Source organism: Oncorhynchus mykiss, chromosome 10 (genome assembly GCF_057628025.1).
Source record: "Oncorhynchus mykiss isolate SJ-2025 chromosome 10, ASM5762802v1, whole genome shotgun sequence".
NCBI classification, from domain to species: Eukaryota; Metazoa; Chordata; class Actinopteri; order Salmoniformes; family Salmonidae; genus Oncorhynchus; species Oncorhynchus mykiss.
Genome location: NC_143031.1, coordinates 38,780,075 through 38,801,806, shown reverse-complemented (window position 1 = coordinate 38,801,806; position 21,732 = coordinate 38,780,075). Strand labels below are relative to the sequence as shown.

Genomic DNA, 21,732 nt, shown 5'->3' with positions numbered 1-21,732 from the left:
CTTTATCCATATTTTCAATTCTCTTAGCAAAAATATGGTGTGTAGTTCCAGTAGTTAGCTACACCACTACATTGCAAAAATGTCATGTAAATACTAAAAAACAATACAGAGATTTGAATTTAGTTCAACCACCACCAAGCTACTGCAAAATGTAATTACATTACTAGTTGAACTACATGTAGTTCACTACTCCCCAACACTGCCTGACAGTCAGGGAAATTGGAAAATATTGAAGACAATGCAGGCATACCAATAGAGAATTAATCCTGCAAACAAAAGCATTTGTTTTGAGAAGAGGCGGTGAGCTGTCAGGTTAAAGTTTCAGAAAGAAAAGGGGACAATGAAGTCCACACAAAGCCATATTGAAATTCCTCCCAGTGTGGCCTTTCACATTAAAATGAATGACATTGTCTGGAGAACAGGTACTCCTCTGGGGGAATGGGTCATTGTCTGCCTGCAGTGAGGTTACAGTGTGGCTGCAAGTCACCGCGCCAAGGCTCTGACTGATGATGAGGCTGTGACACAAGCCACAGCTTCCTCCCAACAGAATGGCCTTTATGGATCTGGCAGATTAAAAACTTTTAAAGGCACTCTGAAGTAAAATATGACTGAGAAACCCCAGGCTATGCATCTTTGAAGCCTGTTTTGCATAATAGCAGCAAAATATATGCACGTTATTTCATCTTGCCTCAGTAATGCTTGTAACGTAAACAGTAATAAGCACAAAACATTTCAATTCTGAGTTTTCAAGCAAGTTGTTTCAATAGAGTGGTCATGGTTATCCTCTGACTGTATTGGCTGGAACTTGATTGCTTGACAACCATTGTTAGGAGGGACATCGAATGTTACAGTAATGGTGGGAAGCTGATTTACTGATTTGAGATTCTGTGTAAAGAAATGTATGCTCCAGTGACTGATTTAACCTACTTTTTGAGTTAGAATTTTCTCCACACTAAAACTTAGAGCAATTAGTCTTGGTGCATTTGTCATGAGTGCAGGCTGGTTGGTGCACATGCGTAGCTGTAGGGGAAATTAAACTTTATTATATAAACTGACAGATGTATTGTAAGTCTAAGGAAAAGGCAAGTAACTCGATGGACTCCTTACACAAAGGAACAATTATTTTCACGGTTGACTGCTGTGTTTTTGAAGAGAGGGGAGAGTTTGAGCAGTTGACACCTCAAACAGCTCCGTTAGCTCAACATCTGCCATACCAAAGCAACTAACACACATGCCCAAATCCTAATAGTTATTTGATACAGGGAACAATATCCACGCATCAAAATTATCTCTGCCATATTAGGGGAGCTGCTGTGCAATGATTCCAATGTTCCCAAATTTAGTCGGACTGAATTGTCTGCTGAAAGAAGAGGGTAGGAAGAAGCTCAGAAAACAGCAGTCCTCTGATACATTGTGCTGGCATTAAGATTGCCAGCTGCGTGACAAGTGCTATTATAGTGTGTCAGCATTTACCCCCTCAGAGCGAGGTTTGTAAAATAGCCTGGCTTAGCACACAAAAAGTATTTTCAGGATTTTTAATACATTTATTGTTCTCTGTGTGTTGAAAGCAGAACCAGGGAAGAATCAAATCTCCAAGAATCAAACATGTAGAAGACATCACATATGAGTTTAATTTCTACATCTTAATAAAGAGGATGAACTAGTCTTATGCAATATTTCATTAAGACATTCCTGGGGGAAAAAAGTAGCCAAATAGAACTTGCTTTGTGATCGGACATTATGGCTGTGGTGGTCTTCTGCATTTGGCATTGTCTGCTTAAGCACAGTTATCACTTTGTATCCGTGTTCTGGTCAAGTGCTAGAAGAACAGTGCGTGCCCACAGTCACATTGCAAGGCAAGGTTGCAGCTGTCTCCAAAAAAGGGAAGACTTGTTGGGTAGAGGAAGGCTCCGGTGTCAATGTGGCCGATCTCAGTGAGATTAAGGCCCAGTATCTGTTGCAGATGGTACTAATGGTGATAATATAGCTTCCCTAATAGCGTGTCTTTCCCCCTGCTGTCTTAAGCTATTAGCCAGCTGTTCCTCAAAAACAAAAACAAATTGTTTCTTGAGAAGACTATAATTAAAAAGGGAACAACCCTACTGAAACAACAACGAAAGAACAGGACTGTCAACTTTCTGTCTGTCAGACCAGAGCTGTAATACACACCCCAGGCACTAAAGGAGACCTGTTCCAACCCTATCACAACAGCTTTGTTTAGACTGCTCCTGTTTCTTCTGACTCCTGTCAGCTAATGTTGAAACTCTTTTTCTAATTAGCTATTCAAATGAAATGGTGCATTAGCAAATGTAGTATGTTCCATACACATCTGTCTAGTCTTACTGTTAACCTATATTTTAGTTTACTGGTTTACCTTTCCATTGAGTGTGTTGAGGAGATTGAGATTACATTGTGTCAAATAATATACAATTATCCCCCCTTATTAACATTATTCTGTGGTCGGCTGTTTCTGTAAAGTCCCTCCTGTGTATCACTGTTAATAGGCAGATAGACAGCAAATGTATGTCATTGCTTTGGGGTCTAACTTGTTCACAACCAGTGTGACAAAGAATCACACAAAGTGCTGAAAAGGTCAATAAGTTGTTTTAACGTTTTAACCTTGTTTCCTCTCGACAGTGAACAGAATGTTCCCACGTGTTGGGTGGAGATCCTATATGCATTTATATAGATGTCACCTGGTTATACAAGACAGACCAGCATTGTGATACAAAGAAGGTCCATTTTAGATGTTGATATGATCACAAGCTATGCCCTCTAATCAAACATACATACGTAAGTTGACTGTGATCCCCACAGTGGAATTGTTACATTGTGTTACTCTCAAGTAACCAATATGAGATTGAGTTGTCTTTCCCAATGACAGGCTGGGCTCCTTTTTGTTCCCTTGTGTACAATTACCCCATGTTATTTTCTCATCCCTGGCTTGACTCTGAAAGGAGTCTCTTTGGTTTGGTAGTTAATACGGGGACGAGAGGGCCATCAGACACAAATCTGGTCAGGCCAAGACATGTACTTACTTTGATGTTATGTGTGCATTTGGTGGGTTTTGGTTAAACACATTAGATAATACTTTTCGGTTGTGCAGGGCTCAACATGTAAAGTGGTGTAATGCTCCTATAGAAAATGATCTGTGCTTTTATATGGATTTATTGCAGTCTTTCCATGTTCCTGAGACAGGCCTTGACAATCAAATGGCTGTTGTGTCATAGATGTTTCAACTTGCACTGAACCAGGTGTTTTGTGAGCCTACCAAGTTTTTTTTCCTGGAAGAGGTGTTAGCAGCTTCAATATCAGCTATTACTGCCAAATGATTTAGTTCTGGCTTCTCTAATGGTGAATTAGTGCTACAGATGCCTCTTCTAGGATAGAAGACATCATTCATGCCAACGCAGCTCATTGAGCAAATCAATTGATCACATTACCCGTCTGTCTTAAATCCAAGGCTAGGGACTTTTTTTATTCACCTTAATGGAATTTATATTATAATAATTGACATGGGTCTCTCAGGCTACTCAGGTTATCCATTCTTCTAGTTTGCCAAGTAAAACCTGTTTATTTGCTGGTTTATTGGGCAGAGGGTAATCAGTTCTGTGTGTAACCTGATCAGCAACACCAACACGGTGCCAGATCCTCATTTAGTCCAAGTGGTGGGAAAAGTACCTCATTTTCATACTTGAGTAAAAGTAAAGTTTCCTTACTTGAAAGTGACTAAAGTAAAAGTGACAGTCACCCAGTAAAATACTAGTAAAAGTCTAAATATTTGGTTTGAAGTATAGTTACGTATCAAAAGTAAATGTAATTGCTCAAATATACATACAGTGGGGCAAAAAAGTATTTACTCAGCCACCAATTGTGCATGTTCTCCCACTTAAAAAGATGAGAGAGGCCTGTAATTTTCATCATAGGTACACTTCAACTATGACAGACAAAATGAGAAAAAAAATCCAGAAAATCACATTGTAGGATTTTTAATGAATTTATTTGCAAATTATGGTGGAAAATATGTATTTGGTCACCTACAAACAAGCAAGATTTCTGCCTCTCACAGACCTGTAACTTCTTTTTTAAGAGGCTCCTCTGTCCTCCACATGTTACCTGTATTAATGGCACCTGTTTGAACTTGTTATCAGTATAAAAGACACCTGTCCACAACCTCAAACAGTCACACTCCAAACTCCACTATGGCCAAGACCAAAGAGCTGTCAAAGGACACTAGAAACAAAATTGTAGACCTGCACCAGGCTGGGAAGACTGAATCTGCAATAGGTTAGCAGCTTGGTTTGAAGAAATCAACTGTGGGAGCAATTATTAGGAAATGGAAGACATACAAGACCACTGATAATCTCCCTCGATCCAGGGCTCCACGCAAGATCTCACCCCGTGGGGTCAAAATGATCACAAGAACGGTGAGCAAAAATCCCAGAACCACACGGGGGGGACCTAGTGAATGACCTGCAGAGAGCTGGGACCAAAGTAACAAAGCCTACCATCAGTAACACACTACGCCGCCAGGGACTCAAATCCTGCAGTGCCAGACGTGTACCCCTGCTTAAGCCAGTACATGTCCAGGCTCGTCTGAAGTTTGCTAGAGAGCATTTGGATGATCCAGAAGAAGATTGGGAGAATGTCATATGGTCAGATGAAACCAAAATAGAACATTTTGGTAAAAACTCAACTCGTCGTGTTTGGAGGACAAAGAATGCTGAGATGCATCCAAAGAACATCATACCTACTTTTTTCTGCAAAGGGACCAGGACGACTGATCCGTGTAAAGGAAGAATAAATGGGGCCATGTATCGTGAGATTTTGAGTGAAAACCTCCTTCCATCAGCAAGGGCATTGAAGATGAAACGTTGGGCTGGGTCTTTCAGCATGACAATGATCCCAAACACACCGCCCGGGCAACGAAGGAGTGGCTTCGTAAGAAGCATTTCAAGGTCCTGGAGTGGCCTAGCCAGTCTCCAGATCTCAACCCCATAGAAAATCTTTGGAGGGAGTTGAAAGTCCGTGTTGCCCATCAACAGCCCCAAAACATCACTGCTCTAGAGGAGATCTGCATGGAGGAATGGGCCAAAATACCAGCAACAGTGTGTGAAAACCTTGTGAAGACTTACAGAAAATGTTTGACCTCTGTCATTGCCCACAAAGGGTATATAACAAAGTATTGAGATAAACTTTTGTTATTGACCAAATACTTATTTTCCACCATAATTTGCAAATAAATTCATTAAAAATCCTACAATGTGATTCTCTGGATTTTGTTTTCTCATTTTGTCTGTCATAGTTGAAGTGTACCTATGATGAAAATTATAGGCCTCTCTCATCTTTTTAAGTGGGAGAACTTGCACAATTGGTGGCTGACTAAATACTTTTTCGCCCCACTGTAAGTACCAAAAGTATAAATAATTTCACATTCCTTATCAAACCAGACGGCACAAACAAAGCATTTGTGTTTAGTGAGTCCACCAGATCAGCGACAGTATGGATGACCAGGGATGTGCTCCTGATAAGTGCGTGAATTGGACCATTTTCCTGTCCTGCTAAGCACTCAAAATGTAACAAGTACTTTTGGGTGTCAGGGAAACTGTATGTGAGTAAAAAGTACATATATTTTCTTTAGGAATCTAGTGGAGTAAAAGTTAGTTGTAAAAAATATAAATAGTATATTTACAGTTCATATAAGAAAATCAGTCAATTGAAATAAATTCATTAGGCCCTACTCTATGGATTTCACATGACTGGAAATACAGATATGCATCTGTTGGATACAGATATCTTGAAAAAAATGTAGGGCCGTGGATCAGATAACCAGTCAATATCTGGTGTGACCATCATTTCCTTATGTAGTGCGACATCTCCTTCACATAGGGTTGATCAGGCTGTTGGTTGTGGCCAATGGAATGTTGTCCCACTCATCTTCAATGGCTGTGTGAAGTTGCTGGATATTGGCGGGAACCTGATCATGCTGTCATACACGTCGATCCAGAGCATCCCAAACATGCTCAATGCGTGACATGTCTGGTGTGTATGCAAGCCATGGAAGAACTGGGGACATTGTCAGCTTCCAAGAATTGTGTACAGATCCCTGCGACATGTGGCTGTGCATTATCATACTGAAATATGAGGTGATGGTGGCGGATGAATGGCACGACAATGGGCCTCAGGATCTCGTTGTCACGGTATCTCTGTGCATATAAAATGCCATCTTTCAAATTAAATTGTGTTCATTGTCCGTAGCTTATGTCTGCCCATACCATAAACCCACCGCCACCGTAGGGCACTCTGTTCACAACTTTGACATCAGCAAACCGCTCAACCACACAACACCATACACGTTGTCTGCCATCTGCCCGGTTGTGAGGCTGGTTGGACGTTCTGCCAAATTCTCTAAAATGACTTTGGATGTGGCTTATGGTAGAGAAATTAAAATTGAATTCTCTGGCAACAGCTTGGGTGGACATGCAGTCAGCATGCCAATTGCACACTCCTACAAAACTTGAGACATCTGTTGCATTGTGTGACAAACTGCACATTTTAGAGTGGACTTTTATTGTCCCCAGCACAAGGTGCACCTGTGTAATGATAATGCTGTTTAATTAGTTTCTTAATATGCCACACCTGTCAGGTGGATGGATTATCTTGGAAAAGGATAAATGCTCACTAACAAGTTTGTAAACAAATTTGTGCACTTTTTTTAATGTATTTTGTTAAATACGCTTTTTGTGCGTATGAAACATTTCTGGGATCTGTTATTTCAGCTCATTGAACATGGGACCAACACTTTACATGTTGCATTTACATTTTTGCTCAGTATACTTAAGTAGTACTTTAAAGTATTTTTACTGAAGTACTTAAAACCACTGATTTAAGTCCTTCCTGTAACAGTACAGTTATGAACATTCCCGCTGAATTCAGATCACCCTCACTCACATCAAATGCTGCCTGGGAATGTCAGTGAGCAATATTCTACATCCACTGAAAGGTTTGTTTTCGCCTCAAGCAAGACTGCAGTCTCTCAGATAGGAAATGTAGCGAGGGTAACATTTGGAAATACTATGAATCATATTTGTTGACAAATACATCTTAAAGCTGTATGTACATTGCTAATGCATTACCTCAAAATAATTTGGAGAAAGTTCTTATTTAGAATCATATGTACTTGTTGCCAGTGGACTGGTCGGAGTCAGATTGTATTATTGAGATATTTTTCTGACTGGGGGAAAGTAAAGAGAGCTGCCAATCACGTATTCCATGTCAAACCTGAAGGGGGAAGAAAGGAGCCAGCCTCATCGTCTCATTCCTCTGACCTGTGGCATTCTCTCCTCCTAACCAAAGCGATGGGAATGTGGGCAAAAGTCATGAACATATCTGGGGAACCTGCCCCAGGAATGCTTTGCTTGTCCAATTGAGGCTTGAACAATAGTTGTGATGGGCCATTTCCTAGCAAAGAAAGATAAATATTGAACACTGTTACAAATGTTTAAAAAAAACATTAGACCCCTTATAGTTTGTTCAGTTGCATTATGAATATTGCCTGCCTGTCAGGTTTTGTCCTGAGCTACTGTTGCCATGCTTTTGCATATGGGAACAGTCCTAAGGTCAAATGCGTTCTTCAGACTTATTATCAGCAATGACTTGCTTCTGTTTTGCCGGGCGTGAGCAAGACAAATTATGCTGCCTTGCTGGACTCAAAGTAGCTAATTACCTTCCCCAAACCAAGGCAAAACTGAGAAAAAAGCAGAGAACACGAGTTGTGTAAGCAGTGTTGAGGCAACTTTTAAAAATAAGTTTAAAAAGTTCTGCTTTTTATATGCCCCATTGATTTGTATACATTTCTTTCTATACACTTTTCCTAGTACCCTTGAAGGGATGCAACAACAGAAGAGGCACTATCTGAACATCTTTATGGTGGTTTTAGTTTTGCATTGGTCTGTGTTGGAGGATATTGAAATTAGGTTGTCTTTTTTTTCCCTTCTTTGCTATCACAGAAAGATACATAAACCCAAACAATAAAAACACTGAGTGGTTGACCATTTTGTATACTGTAAATACCTCTGATTCAAATGTATGTCCATAGCAAGTGCTAGCTAGTAGTCTCCTGTGGTAAATATGTGATATATTTATTTCCATGTGCCATGCAGCCAAATATATTCCTGGTATGTTATCCAGGGCACCTGCCTCAGAAACACATCACAGAGAAATGTTGTCAAAGCCCTTTTGATACTGAACAGAAAATCTCCCCCTCTTATCGAGTAGCAGGGTATGGATGTCACCTTCCTCTCCGATCCCAGGTAATAGTCTGTTTACCCCTGCATATTATAACACAGCATGTCTCATCATGTCATCCCTGTCTCCATGAGGCCACCCGGATATCTCCTCATTAGAAGCACATATCACAGTCAGAGGCAGACGCCTAAAAAAAAACAAATTTAAGGAGCATCCTGAGGACCTTGTGGTATGGAGCGCTCTTCTATCACTCAGTGTGTTTTGGCCACCGTTCAGATCAGGCCTGGTCTGCTGGGCTGCCACTAGGCCCCCTGGGTCTACAGCCTGTAGCCGGTTTCCTTGTGAAGCAGATCAGAGTCCATCTGGGGTTGGGCTTCCTCCAGGACTGAAAACGTGTCTCTCAGGACCACAGTGACCCTGGACTGCCTCTGTCTCCAACCTGCTTAGAAAGGGCCTAGATTTTATTTACTGTACTCATTTTTGTATTTAGATTTAAGAGTGTAGATAAGTCAGTATTTCCACATCTCAGAAAACAAATATTTAAACAAAGTTTTTGGTACGAGGCCCTTGTGGTCAGAGTGGCATAGCTGTTTAAAAGAGTTACCACCCCTCAGATGTAGGCTTTAAAAGTCCAGTTGATGTTCATGCTTGCCTCAGTTGCCGAGTTGTATTTTTATGGTGGTGAATTTTATGTGGTGAATCCCACTCTCACTTCTAGGTGGAATTTATCATTTAGAAATCCTGTTTGTATTTTACAGCATAAGCTGGGACACATTTACGCATATGACAAGAAGGAGGTGTGGAAAGATTTTCAGTTGAAAAGGAAATGTCTAAATTAGTCATACAGCAGGCACTTTTCTGCTTCTGTGTCTGATATCAAGTGTTTATAGCGTGGATATGTGTGCGTGTTTTATACACATTTATATGTGTTTAAGCACTGTGTAGTAGACAGATATGATTTCTCAGCATTCAACTTGTCTGCTGTGCACTTCTATGATGTGACTGATAATTGTCCAGTGAGTTATTAGGTTTAGCCATTGGTCACTGTTCGATGTGTAGGAGGGTGTTACTACACTGAATCAAACCCCAGTCATAGTGACAACTCTTCATACTGCCACTGGCCTTTTGCAGAATCCTTAGCCTGCTTGAAGGTAATTGGGATCATTCGATAATTCACACAGCCAGCCTTGGGCTTCAGTCTTCAGCCCACAAGAACGTATATACTCCAAACTGGGCTCTTGATCTGGAAGAGTCACAGCCATGTTGCCAATTACTGTATCACTGTAATCTCAGGCAGCTCCATGCGCTGGAGACCAGAAAGCAAATTTAGTAAGGAGGGTGATTATCTCTCTCCGCCTGTTGGGGGCATCTGTTGCTCCAGGGTTTACCCTTCCTTCTTCGATATGTATTTGAACATTTCAGTGAGGGTATGGCAACTTTATGATAACACATTACCAGCCCTCTAGCTGTTTAACTGTGCTTGATCAGGGGCATCATGCACCCCAAAAATCTGAGGGGGCACACAATACGTGAGGATGGCTGGGGTGTGGTCCGAAACAGCCTTTTCCTGCAATTCCTGCAAGAGCCTTAATAATTGTGCATAAATCTATGTAAAAAAAAAATATGTCTGTATCCTCCTGACTGGTGGTTCTTGTTTAAAGAAACTAAATATGCTTCTCTGCATTTCTGCTAAAATCTGGGTAAAAGATTGAAAGGAATGTGACACTTAGTCAGTTAATGCTTGCTTACATGTAGTACATTTAGTCTACCAACCTTGTCAGCTAAGATAGTTGGCTACTCTAACGTGATTGATAGCCTCAAATGGCTTCTTGACAGCTAGTTATGAGGTTGGTAGATAGGTTCCCAATCTGGACTAGCTAAAGCCAACTTCATACAATTGCTAAGTGGCAATGTTTCTTTTGCAGGACAAGTCTGAGAGGACATGTGCCCCTATTCTTTTTATTTAACTAGGCAAGTCAGTTAAGAACAAATTCTATTTACAATGACAGCCTACCCCAGACCAATTGTGCTCCACCCTATGGGACTCCCAATCACAGCTAGATGTGATGCAGCCTGGATTCGAACCAGGGACGGCAGTGACGCCTCTTGCTCTAAGATGCAGTGCCTTTCACCGCTGCTTCACTCGGGAGAACATAAGGAGCCCTGTGCCCCCTATGGGCATGACATCTCTGTGCCTGATCCTCTGTAACTAAGTCAACATAGTTTGAAGTGGTACTTAAGTCATTTTTTGGGGGTATCTGTACTTAACTATTTATATTTCTGACTACTTTTACTCCATGACATTCCTAAAGGAAATATGTACTTTTTACTCCCATACATTTTCCCTGACACCCAAGAGTACTCGTTACATTTTAAATGTTCAGGCAGGACAGAAATATGGTCCAATTCACGCACCGACTCACTAAACACAAATACTGCGTTTGTAAATGATGTCTGAGGGTTGGAGTGTGCCCCTGGCTATCTCGGGAAAAATATATAAAAAATAACCTTTGTGCCATCTGGTTTGCTTAATATAATGAATTTGATGTATAGCTTTTACTTTTTACTCAAGTATGACAATTCAGTACCCTTTCCACCACTTTTCCACCACTTCCACCATACATTCAAACCCCAGATACTTTTAGACTTTTACCAAAGTAGTATTTTTCTGGGTGAATTTCACTTTTGCTTGTTATTTTCTATTTATTTTACCAGGCAAGTCAGTTAAGAACAAATTCTTATTTACAATGACGGCCTACCCCGGCCAAACCCGGGCCAATTATGTGCAGCCCTATGAAACTCTAAACTAGGGACTGTAGTGACGCCTCTTGCTCTGAGGAGCAGTGCCTTAGACCGCTGCGCCACTCGGGAGCCCCTTTTAATGTACCTTTTTACTTTTACTCAAGTATGACAATTGGGTACCTTTTCCACCACTGGACACGAACTGGCCATCTGCTTTACAAATCCTTGTTGAGGGCAAAATTTCTTGGTTCGTTGAAATTGCTGTGATACTTAAGTGATGCACGAGGGCCTCTGTAAACCACAGTATAGCCCATTGACACAAAAGCCATTATTCCACACTGAACTCTAATCAATGACCAGTCTGTATTTGAGCAACCTTAACCAAGGAATTGGTTTAGGGGTGAATGGTATCACAGGCCTTTTTATACTCGACCCCATGAATGGCTGTACATTTCTGTTTACATGATATGTTCCGCTTGGCAATTATATGAAGTACAAACAGAATCAACCTAAAGCAAAACAAACAGAAAATGTGTACAATATGGCAATCGTTTTTATAACGCTACAGTAATAATTTATTGACCAGTACTAACTGTTTCAGATGCAGTCTTTTGAACAGGAAAGCAACATCCATATCTGAAATATATACCGAAACAAAAATATAAATGTAACATGCAACAATTTCAACCATTTTACTCAGTTACAGTTACTTGAAGGAAATCAGTCAATTTAAATAAATAAATTAGGCTCTAATCTATGGATTTCATGTGACTGGGCAGGGGCGCAGCCATGGGTGGGCCTTGGAGGACATAGGCCCGCCCACTTAGGAGCCAGGCCCACCCACTGGGGAGCCAGGCCCAGGTAATCAGAAGGAGTTTTTCCACACAAAAGGGCTTTATTACAGACAGAAATACTCCTCAGTTTCATCAGCTGTCCGGGTGGCTGGTCTCAGACGATCCCGCAGGTGAAGAAGCCGGATGTGGAGGTCCTGGGCTGGCGTGGTTACATGTAGTCTGCGGTTGTGAAGCCGGTTGGATGTACTGCCAAATTCTCTAAAACGACAGAGGCTGCTTATGGTAGAGAAATGAACATTCAATTCTCTGGCAACCGCTCTGGTGGACATTCATACAGTCAGCATGCCGTTTGCATGCTCCCTCAAAACTAGACATCTGTGGCATTTATTTGTGTGACAAAACTGCACAATTTAGAGTGGCCTTTTATTGTCCCCAGCACAAGGTGAACCTGTGTAATTATTGTGCTGTTTATTCAGCTTCTTGAAATGCCACACCTGTCATGTAGATGGATTACTTGGCAAAGGAGAAATGCTCACTAACAGGGATGTATATACATTTGTGCACAAAATTTGAGAGAAATAAAGCTTTTTGGAAAATTGCTCATGGAACATAAGGACTAACACTTTACATGTTGTGTTTATATTTTTTTTCAGTATTTTAACACAATCACAGACTTGCAGGAAATGTTTTTAAGATTTGATGTATGTTGATTTTCTTTTTTGAGGCATTTGTTTTTCTTCCCTCTCTGCATAACAGCTCATTTGGGCTGTGGTTCCCTTACCCTCAAATTACTGTCAGAGCAAGAAGATGTTTTTCTGTTAGTTAATGATTTGCAGGCATGAAGGAAAACTATACCTGCCAATCTCCATTTTTAGCCAACATTGAAAATAGGACTAGGGGAAAACTACTTATGGTGAAATAAAGAAAAGTTTCTTTTGGAGAGCCCAACATCCTTCAACTGCAAAAGAAAAGTAGTCAACAGCAAGTTTGCATAGTCAATTGTGTCTTCAACTCAAATGTACTGATCATTATATCTATATATTAAATAACTAAGTATGCAAAGTGCATGTTTGAATGTAGAGTGTATCCTGCCTTCTAGCTAGCCCGAGGCCTATTGAGAGTGTTGTATGAATGGTGACTGCTTTAGAGTGTCAGACTAGTTGCACTGCTCTCTGATATTCCATTGGATAGCCTAAATCCTCCAGCAGAGAGGCATTGTGGGATGGAGGGGTCTGCCAAGTCATGTGCTTGAATTCCCCCTTGGAATGTATGAAGGGGGGAGGAGAGTGTGGCGATGCCACTTATGAGAGCTCCTTTTCCCCCTTGGCTGTGAGAAGAGCTCAGTAGCATTGTGAGAGCATGTGAATGAATAAACTTCATTTGCATGGACTACGAATTGTAGCTCTTTAATTGGTAAAGAGAGAGAGAGAACCTGGGTGCTTCATGTTAAAATGAGAAAAGCAGAACACTGTGATAATGATGTCCTATGAAGTTTATCATTTGTCACTCTGGGGGTGGGGTTGTATCGCATACAATGTAACTTCAAACCTATATTTTATATTATTTTCCTGGCTTTGAATAAATTGACTTCACATATTAGTCACAGACGAAAGTACATGTAAGTCTTTACCTTCATTTTGAATAAGATAACATATTTTCCCTCCCTACAGCTGTATATTGTTTAATCATTTTCAATCAGAGAGGATGGGGGGGAAGAAGGGAGAGGAAAAGGGACAGATTGTGCAAAAACCATAATGTTTCCATGGCAACTTGTTTATGCCCTAATGGTGCATCTTGTAAATCCGATTGGCGAGAGAATGAGGCCTTGTCTCCTCCAAAGCCTGAATGGAACTGCCTAGGCTCTAAGTGTGTAGGAGGCCCAAATGAGTGAAGAACAAAGGAGGGCTATTTTTCAGTCTTTCCACAGTTTGATAATGAGCAGCGCAGACAATGGAGATCAGTTTGCTTCTTCAACTTTGCCCATATTGCTTGAGTTTGTCCCCTTGCACCTGGTGTATTTGACACGTATTTGATTAAGTAGTTTTGCTAGCAGTGGGAAAGATACTGGGACATTTGTGTTTTTATTTGATTAGATGTCTGCTTGGTTTGTTCAACCAGAGGCATGTATCAGTGATGGTTCACAGAAGTTGACATCTTCATTGACAGGCTGATTGAATGTCTGTGATTCAGTGTTTGACCATAATGGAGCCAAATGTCCGCCTGAGGTTGTAGCCTTGGGAAGTATATTTTAATGCAAATATGTTGACTCCTAAAACATCAATTTAACATTCAAACAAAATATTGACTTAATTTTTATGCTTTGATTTCAGAGCAAGGAGAACAATCAAAGTTTGTCTTAAAGGAGTGTTAATTTAACTTGTCACTCACTCAATGTTTTTAGAATGATCAAACATTAAGATAACTATGCTGTAAAATGTTAACAGAAGCTGGCTTAATCTAGCAGCCGCTTATCTATAAGCAATAATTCCCCCACGGTTTAAACTGGGTGTTTTTCTAATGTTTATTAGATTATTGACTTTGAGGGGCTGTGTCTTGAGATTGAGAGCAGCAGTCACCATATTGTGTCTCTGCTGGACCCCAGTTAATTTTATTTTGCATGTGAGGCTGTGATAAGGGGTTGACCTGGTACCTAATTATGTTAAACAGGATCTCAGGGGCCTCGAAGCGGAGGCAGCATCAGGCCCAGGGTGGCAACGTGCAGCAGGAGGAGAGGCAACCTGGTCATGGAGGATTAGCTCAATATTGAAATCAAATCCAATCTTTTTTTAATCTGTTTTCACAAATGCACTCAGTGCAACATTGCTATTTTTCCCTGCCCTGGAAGACCTTGACAATTGAATTTCAAGTCAATAGTTGCAGATGTTATTATGCTGATAGCTATTTTGCTTATTGTCATTGTATCACTATCCAGAATGAGACTGACCATTCATTGTTTTTCCCCCACTATTGTCTGTGATCGTTTATGTAAATGTAAGTTACTTGTTTGATTCTGCCTTTTTTAAGACCTTGAGTAAAACATCTCTATGTTGTAACAATGAATGATGGTGATTTGAACATGCTTGTACCCATATTCTATATAATGCATTTTATTTGAGGATCACCATGCATCCTAAACTGAAAAGGATCCTGGTGTGCTCGCTGCACGTGCAGATAACAGCACTTTAAAACCCCACTGACTGTGGAGAGCTGTAATAATACCTGTCTTCTTCTGATGAAAAATGACCATTGAAAAGACATGAAAGGATTTGTATGACGGGCAAACTGAATGAAATGGCAACCATTGAGCACTCCTGATGAATATGCCAATCAATCTCATTCATATTCATTCCACTTTAAAACACACATAATACCCCACTGTCTCTGCTGATATCTGTCCCTGAAAATAATAGTGATGAATAAAAATATAAACTCCTGCTTGCCATGTTAAATTGTCACTCTTTAAACCACATTTCCTATGGAAACTAGAGTAGTGGGAGGATATTCAGAGCTTAAAGCCTTAATCGTGAAGATGACCTGTAATTTCCAGTGTTCAGTCTTGAATCTGAACAGTCTTTTGCTCGGCCTCTTAGCTCTTCTGAGCATCAGTCCTGTTGGATCAATACAAAGGGAATGGAGAATCTGTTTGGACATCTACTTGTAAAATTGTTAATAATAGTAATAATAGGCAGGCAAAGAAGCGTCACAAAACCTGAGACATCCTAATCAGCACAGAGCAGCAGCAGACATGGTATTACGTGGTTTTAAAGTTATCCTTGAGTTATATCCTTCTCTGCCATCTACACTCTGTTGTTCATTTAGTCAGGTTTGGGGCATTTATTGTTGGTGTTTTTGTACATGTACTATTCTCTATTTTTGTTGGCCCACGCAGAGTCGGCCAACTATCAACAGCAATTGCTCTGCCAGTGTATAGAGAGATATCTAACATGGTTTTTGTCATATTTGTCTGTTGAAGTACTCCATTTTGAGATGCTTGTGTGAAGCCATAAAAGTGAACTGAAGAAGGGGCTACTGCTGAGAGACTACAGAATGAGACAATCAGTGTCGGATTTGTAGACAGCTATGAATTATGTGTTGGTCACTTTAGTTTGAAAAACAGTTGGTTTGGTTTCTTTTTTTATACAGTATGTTGCTAGTTGACGGTTACCGCAAATGCAGTGAACCCTTTGTTAGCCGCATTACTTTGTGCTGGCCCGTGGCCGTTTACCTTATCCTCTCAGGGTCCCATGATCGCAAATACAGAGGATTATAGCAGAGAGAGCATTTCTGCTTTGTGGAGGTTTGAATGTTAAGGCATCTGCATGCTTCCCATCCGAAACAGTTCAGAACAGTTTTTGTTCGTTTTGGTCTCCGGTGATTGGTCAATAGTAGGGATTCTTTAATGACGTGTTTGTTGTCATTCAATAAGAGATGAATCGTTTCCATGAAGAAAAGAAAATCACTTGAGAAATACTGCTCCAAACATCTTAGTTAGGAGTAAAATTGCACGACTAAGATCTCCTTGACAAAAACGTAAAAATTAATGACAGATTTCTTGAGTTATTTTAGACTTTTGAGGAAGTGTATACTGGCTACGGAGTCTCAAGATGGACAAACGGTACTATTGACGCTTTGTTTTTGTTGCTCAAGCAAAGGTATTTTAAAGGCGTATGCGAGCACACTCGTTGCGTTCTCGGCTAGGTGCCAACCGAACCGAAGCATGCGAAAGTCTTTAGTTTGAGAAAGTTAGCTAACAGAGCTGCATTATGTAGCCTACACACGTTGAAGAATGCATTTCCTTTGGCTCAGAAACACATTGTAGACAATATGAAAACTAAAGCCAGACATTTGATCAGTCTCTGAAGAAGCCTGAGGATAAGGGCAAATCAAACGAGTTTGAGAAGCCAAACAGAGGACCCACTGTCTGAGAAACAAAGACAACACCAAGCTAACCGCAGGGCCAGGCAAACTGTGCTGACTCCAGACTGTGCACTCTGCTTGGTCTTTATGTACAGTATGGTAATAGTATGCCAGTTCTGCTTCAGTATATGTTTTATTACCTTTATTTAACTAATTTAACTGGTCTGGAAGAGTGTATATGCAAATCAAATGTAAATAAGGATCAGATTGTCCCTTTCCGTCTCCACCGTAACCAAATACGTCATTATCAAATTGAGCAACGTCACTCTGGTTACTAGGACAAGGTTGTTTAGACTTTAAGCTGAACAAAAATACATTCAACACAGATTTGTTTGACTTCTTACAGTACCAGATCAAATATTGCCTACATCAGCTCTTCTTTTATAATGAATTGTGTGGATTAAGCATGTCGGCAGACCTAAGGGTTCTTATCAAGAAGGCAAAAAGGAAATGAAACCACTCAAAGTATCACACACCAAAGGCAATCAGCGGGTCCAAATCCTCAAATAGAATTCAGCAGTGTCTGTTGCTTTGAGTTAGAGAGAAGATATCAAAATGAATGTGAAAGATAAGGCGTGGAGCATCTCGATAAGGCATGCATGCCATCTGACCATCACAGTGCTGTGTGTTTATCTATACTCTCCCTCGCCGGGCGCAGATTAAGCTCAGTCAGGACCCCTGCAGCCCTCTGTCATACTGATTTCCTATTGACATCTACCCTGGCAATGTGCTGTATGTTTGCTTTGTTTACAGTGTTTTAAATCAAAGGGAATTCATGTAAATGAATGCATGTGTTTACCGTATATCTGCTTGGGCTCTCGGTTGTTATCTGTGTGTTTGATGTTGTAAATACCCGCCCCTGCTTCCCTTAACCTGTTCCTTGCAATGAATTCACTCATGATTTATTTTGCACCGGCTTTAAGTGAAGTGAAATAACAAACAATCTACTCTATATTTGAGCGTTTTCACACAGTTTTGAGCTATAGTTCAAATCGGTTAGAATAGTATGATTCTTTGCATTTCTTTCACTTGGCCCGGTTGGTTTCACATTTCCAAATGTCAAACAAACAAAAATTCCTAAACAAAACCACGTGCCCATGCAAGTCATTTGTTTTTTGGACAAAAATGTCCATCCATGATTATTATAAAGCATCACTTTTGTTTCCCAATCTTCATATTACTTTGGTTTTTCAACAACATGCGGGAGGAAACAGCGCAATTGCCGCTCTAACTGCGTAGTGAATATGCTATATTCAGTAGCCTATATTCCCGGTATCGCCCCCGTCTGCATTGGATGTGCTCCTAAATGCATCAACTCTCACAATGTTTCAAAGATATCAAATTATGCTCGCACTTAACAAACTAATATGACTACGCAACTCTGGTTCTTTTTTCCTGTGTTTGGTCTGGACTGCGTTCTCACCTGCAAAGAACCACACCACCACTATCTGAATTGAATCGGACCGAGACCACCCTTTTTGAACGAACCACGATGCTTTGTTTAGTGCGTAGACCAGTCCAAATGAACCGAACTAGGGGGATTAATGCACCAGAGTTCGGAAAAAACACTCCAAACCAATTTGGTGTGAATGCCCCCTTAATCGCTGTTCAGCCAGACACAGAAAAAAAAAAACACTTGTGTGAAGCGAAGAATGGCATTTTACAGTGTTATTACACACTTACACAATTAATGTGATGTATGCCCAAACGTTGCATGTATGGTTATTAGAATATTTGAAATATTCTAAGATTTCTCTGTCATATTTTGTCTGTTTCAGATTTCAGTATGGGAAGGGCTTGGTGATCTACCCAGAGATAGGGGACAAGCTGGACATTATCTGCCCAAAGGCAGACATGGGGCGGCCATATGAGTTTTACAAACTGTACCTGGTGAAGAAGGACCAGGCAGACCAGTGCAGCACGGTCATGGACCCCAATGTGTTGGTCAACTGCAATAAACCTGAGAAGGACATCAAATTCACCATCAAGTTTCAGGAGTTCAGTCCAAACTACATGGGCCTGGAGTTCAAAAAGAACATCAACTACTTCATCACATGTGAGTATCTGGCGTTTTACCTTACTGTATCTTATTTTACACCATCTATAAACATTTTATTTATGCTTACAAATTACAACATAATTGTTCATTTATTGTTCATAGTTTAAAGGGATCATTTGGGATTTTTGAACTACTTCCCCAGAGTCCGATGAACTTGTGGATACCATTTTTTATGACTGAGTGCAGTTTGAACTAAGTACTAGAGTTGACTGGATGACTGGATGTCTATGGGTATCCATGTTAGCAGATACCCATACACTTCCAGTCATTGTGCTAACGCTAGCTAGCATTGGCTCACGAAACTATCTCTAACTTCCTTCATAGTAAATACATAAAACTCTGACACTGGGGAAGAAGATAAGGGCCATCCTTGCCAAAATCCCGAAGTATTCCTTTAATACAGTCCTGACATGGAATACAAAGGATTCACAAGGCACTTAAATTTTTTGAGGCAAAATCGTTTCTGTCAGATCCGGTCAGTTGCAATAACACTAAAACTCAGTGGCAGAGGGGTCAGCTCCAGTCAAGCAGGCCTGATTTGTTCTGTTACACATCGCTGAGCCGGGCCCATTGGCTCTGACATCCTAACACCAGCACATAATCGACTTCAACTGACTCCACAGGCCCACGGCTGCTTTTCTTTAACCCTCTAATCCACATGGTATGTCTTTAGACAATCACTGGTGGCTGGCTGGGGAAGGTACTCTGCTATTGTCCTATCCTCTCAGAGATCTAGCAATAGAACATCAATGACACCATAATGTCCAGTCTCACTAATGTCTTCCAACCCAACGTGAATGACCTATCAAAACATTCTGAATGACTGGTGAAGCATGAAAAAAAAAGGCTTGCAGTTTTGATACTTCCCTGTGAGGAAAGCAAACATATTGCATATTTGCCACAAACCGATTACATTTTCGACTATCCTTGAAAGCAGTCAGTATATTTTTCTCATGTTCTTTAGTCTTGTTCCAAAAGAACGATTTATGTGGTTTCGCGAGTAAATGGGCCACATTTATCAAAACGTGTGCACACTGAATGTGTAAGAGGTGTCCCAGCCACACATGTACAGTATGTTGGATCAGGTATCCAGTATCCTTTTGACATCCATTTGAAAAGCAGTGGCTTTTTTTGTTTGTTTAAACACCCTTGATATAGGGGAAATGAGCTCAAGTGCTTGTTTAATTAGTGAACTCTGTAGCTTTCTGAGTAGTGATGGATTAGTGATGAAGACGAGAGGCGAGGCAGAGTGCACTCTACACTGCTGATTCAATTGTTTCCTCGTAAATCAAAGTATGGTTTAATACAACGCAGGACGTCTATTGCCAAGAGTGCTGCTGTCAGTGTGAGTCTCTCTGAGATCTTACTGACTTTGTGTCTTTGATGATCTGATCAATAGTGGTCAACTTCTATATTTCAATACATTAAGAACACCTTCCTAATATTGAGTTGCTCACCCCCTTGGGTGGTGGACCCTTCTTGATATACAAGGGAAACTGTTGAGCGTGAAAATCCCAGCATCGTTGCAGTTCTTGACACAAACCTACTACCATACCACATTCAAATGCACTTAAATCTTTTGTTGTACCCACTCACCATCTGAATGGCACACATACACAATCCAAGTCTCAGTTGTCTCAAGACTTAACAATCCTTCTTTAACCAGTCTCCTCCCCTTCATCTACACTGATTGAAGTGGATTTTACAAGTGATATCATTAAGGAATCATAGCTTTCACCTGGATTCACCTGGTCAGTCTATGTCATGGAAAGAGCAGGTGTTCTTAATGTTTTGTACACTCAGTGTATGTCAGACACAGACAAGAAATAAAATATATATGTTCGTAAGCCATTGACAATATAATCTGTTATACAATATGTCCATATTAGAACATATGTAATTAGTTTACTTGTTGGTGTATTGAAACCTCATTTTCAGAAAATTGGCAGAGATCCTAGGGGTTACATTTAGAGTGTACTAAGGGCGTATAAAAGCTGTTTTATGGGTCCAAGTAGTTTTTATGACATTAGGGAAAATAAAGTGCCTCGAAGAGTTTCCCTGTTGAGGTCAGATCTTTGTTTCCTTTGACTCAAAACAACTGACCATGAACATTCCTCAGACAGTACAGATTAATCATACACTTTTTTCAATTGGTATGCCAAATTGTCTCAATCTAACTCTGTGATAACAATTTTTCTATTAGGTATCACTCCATTGATCAGATGAAACTTCCCTGGCACTTTAATATTGTCTCGAGGCAATGGGACACAGCTGGTCCAGCTTTGTGTGCACTTTGACTCTCTCTCTCAGAATAACTGTGGCTTTATGACAAACTGTGCTTGTTTTACTGATCTGTGGCAAAGTAGCCGTAAGGCTTCATCAAAGATTTGTATACTGCTCTGTAAACATCATCTGACCAGAGATAATGCCTCTAATTAGCTCCAGTGATTGGTGGATAATACAGTACACAGAGAAGGCTAGCATTAACTTTTAACTCCCTCCTAAGAATAAAAATATATGCTCTGGCATACAGGGCCGGCATTATGGGCGGGCCTTAGGGGGCTTGGCCCACCCCACCTTACCTCCTTGCCCATCCAAGTAAAATATATAAATATTTTTAATTTATTTGACAGAGACGCATGCCGACAGACAGACGCATCAATCTCAGATAAAGCATCCGAGCGAGCGAAACAGTGCCCCTCTGTCTCTGTATGTGTAGCCCATGTATCTGATGCCATACTCTTTTTGACCAGATAGCATCAGATACATGGGCTACATATAGTAAGACAGAGTGGCGCTGTTTCACTCGCTCCGATGTTTTCTCCGGTGAGAGAGTTTAAGCAGAGAGACGAAGCGAAAGAGGCTCACTCTTGCCAAAATCTGTCCAGAATAACCTCTGTGCGTTTCTATGGGCTTAATATGCAGACCTGAGCTTGTCAACTGCATTCTCGCCTTTGGGACAACGACTCCCAT

General features: G+C 40.6%; 1 protein-coding gene across 2 annotated transcripts in view; it reads left to right on the top strand.

Moving 5' to 3' along the window:
• Positions 1–21,732, top strand: part of LOC110533842 (ephrin-B1) — a 79,502-nt gene that overhangs the window by 21,338 nt on the left and 36,432 nt on the right. For both annotated transcript variants that reach the window (XM_021618384.3, XM_090186556.1), the window contains exon 2: positions 18,479–18,756. In XM_021618384.3, coding sequence (XP_021474059.1) covers positions 18,479–18,756 — 278 coding nt within the window. The remainder of the gene's footprint in view (positions 1–18,478; positions 18,757–21,732) is intronic.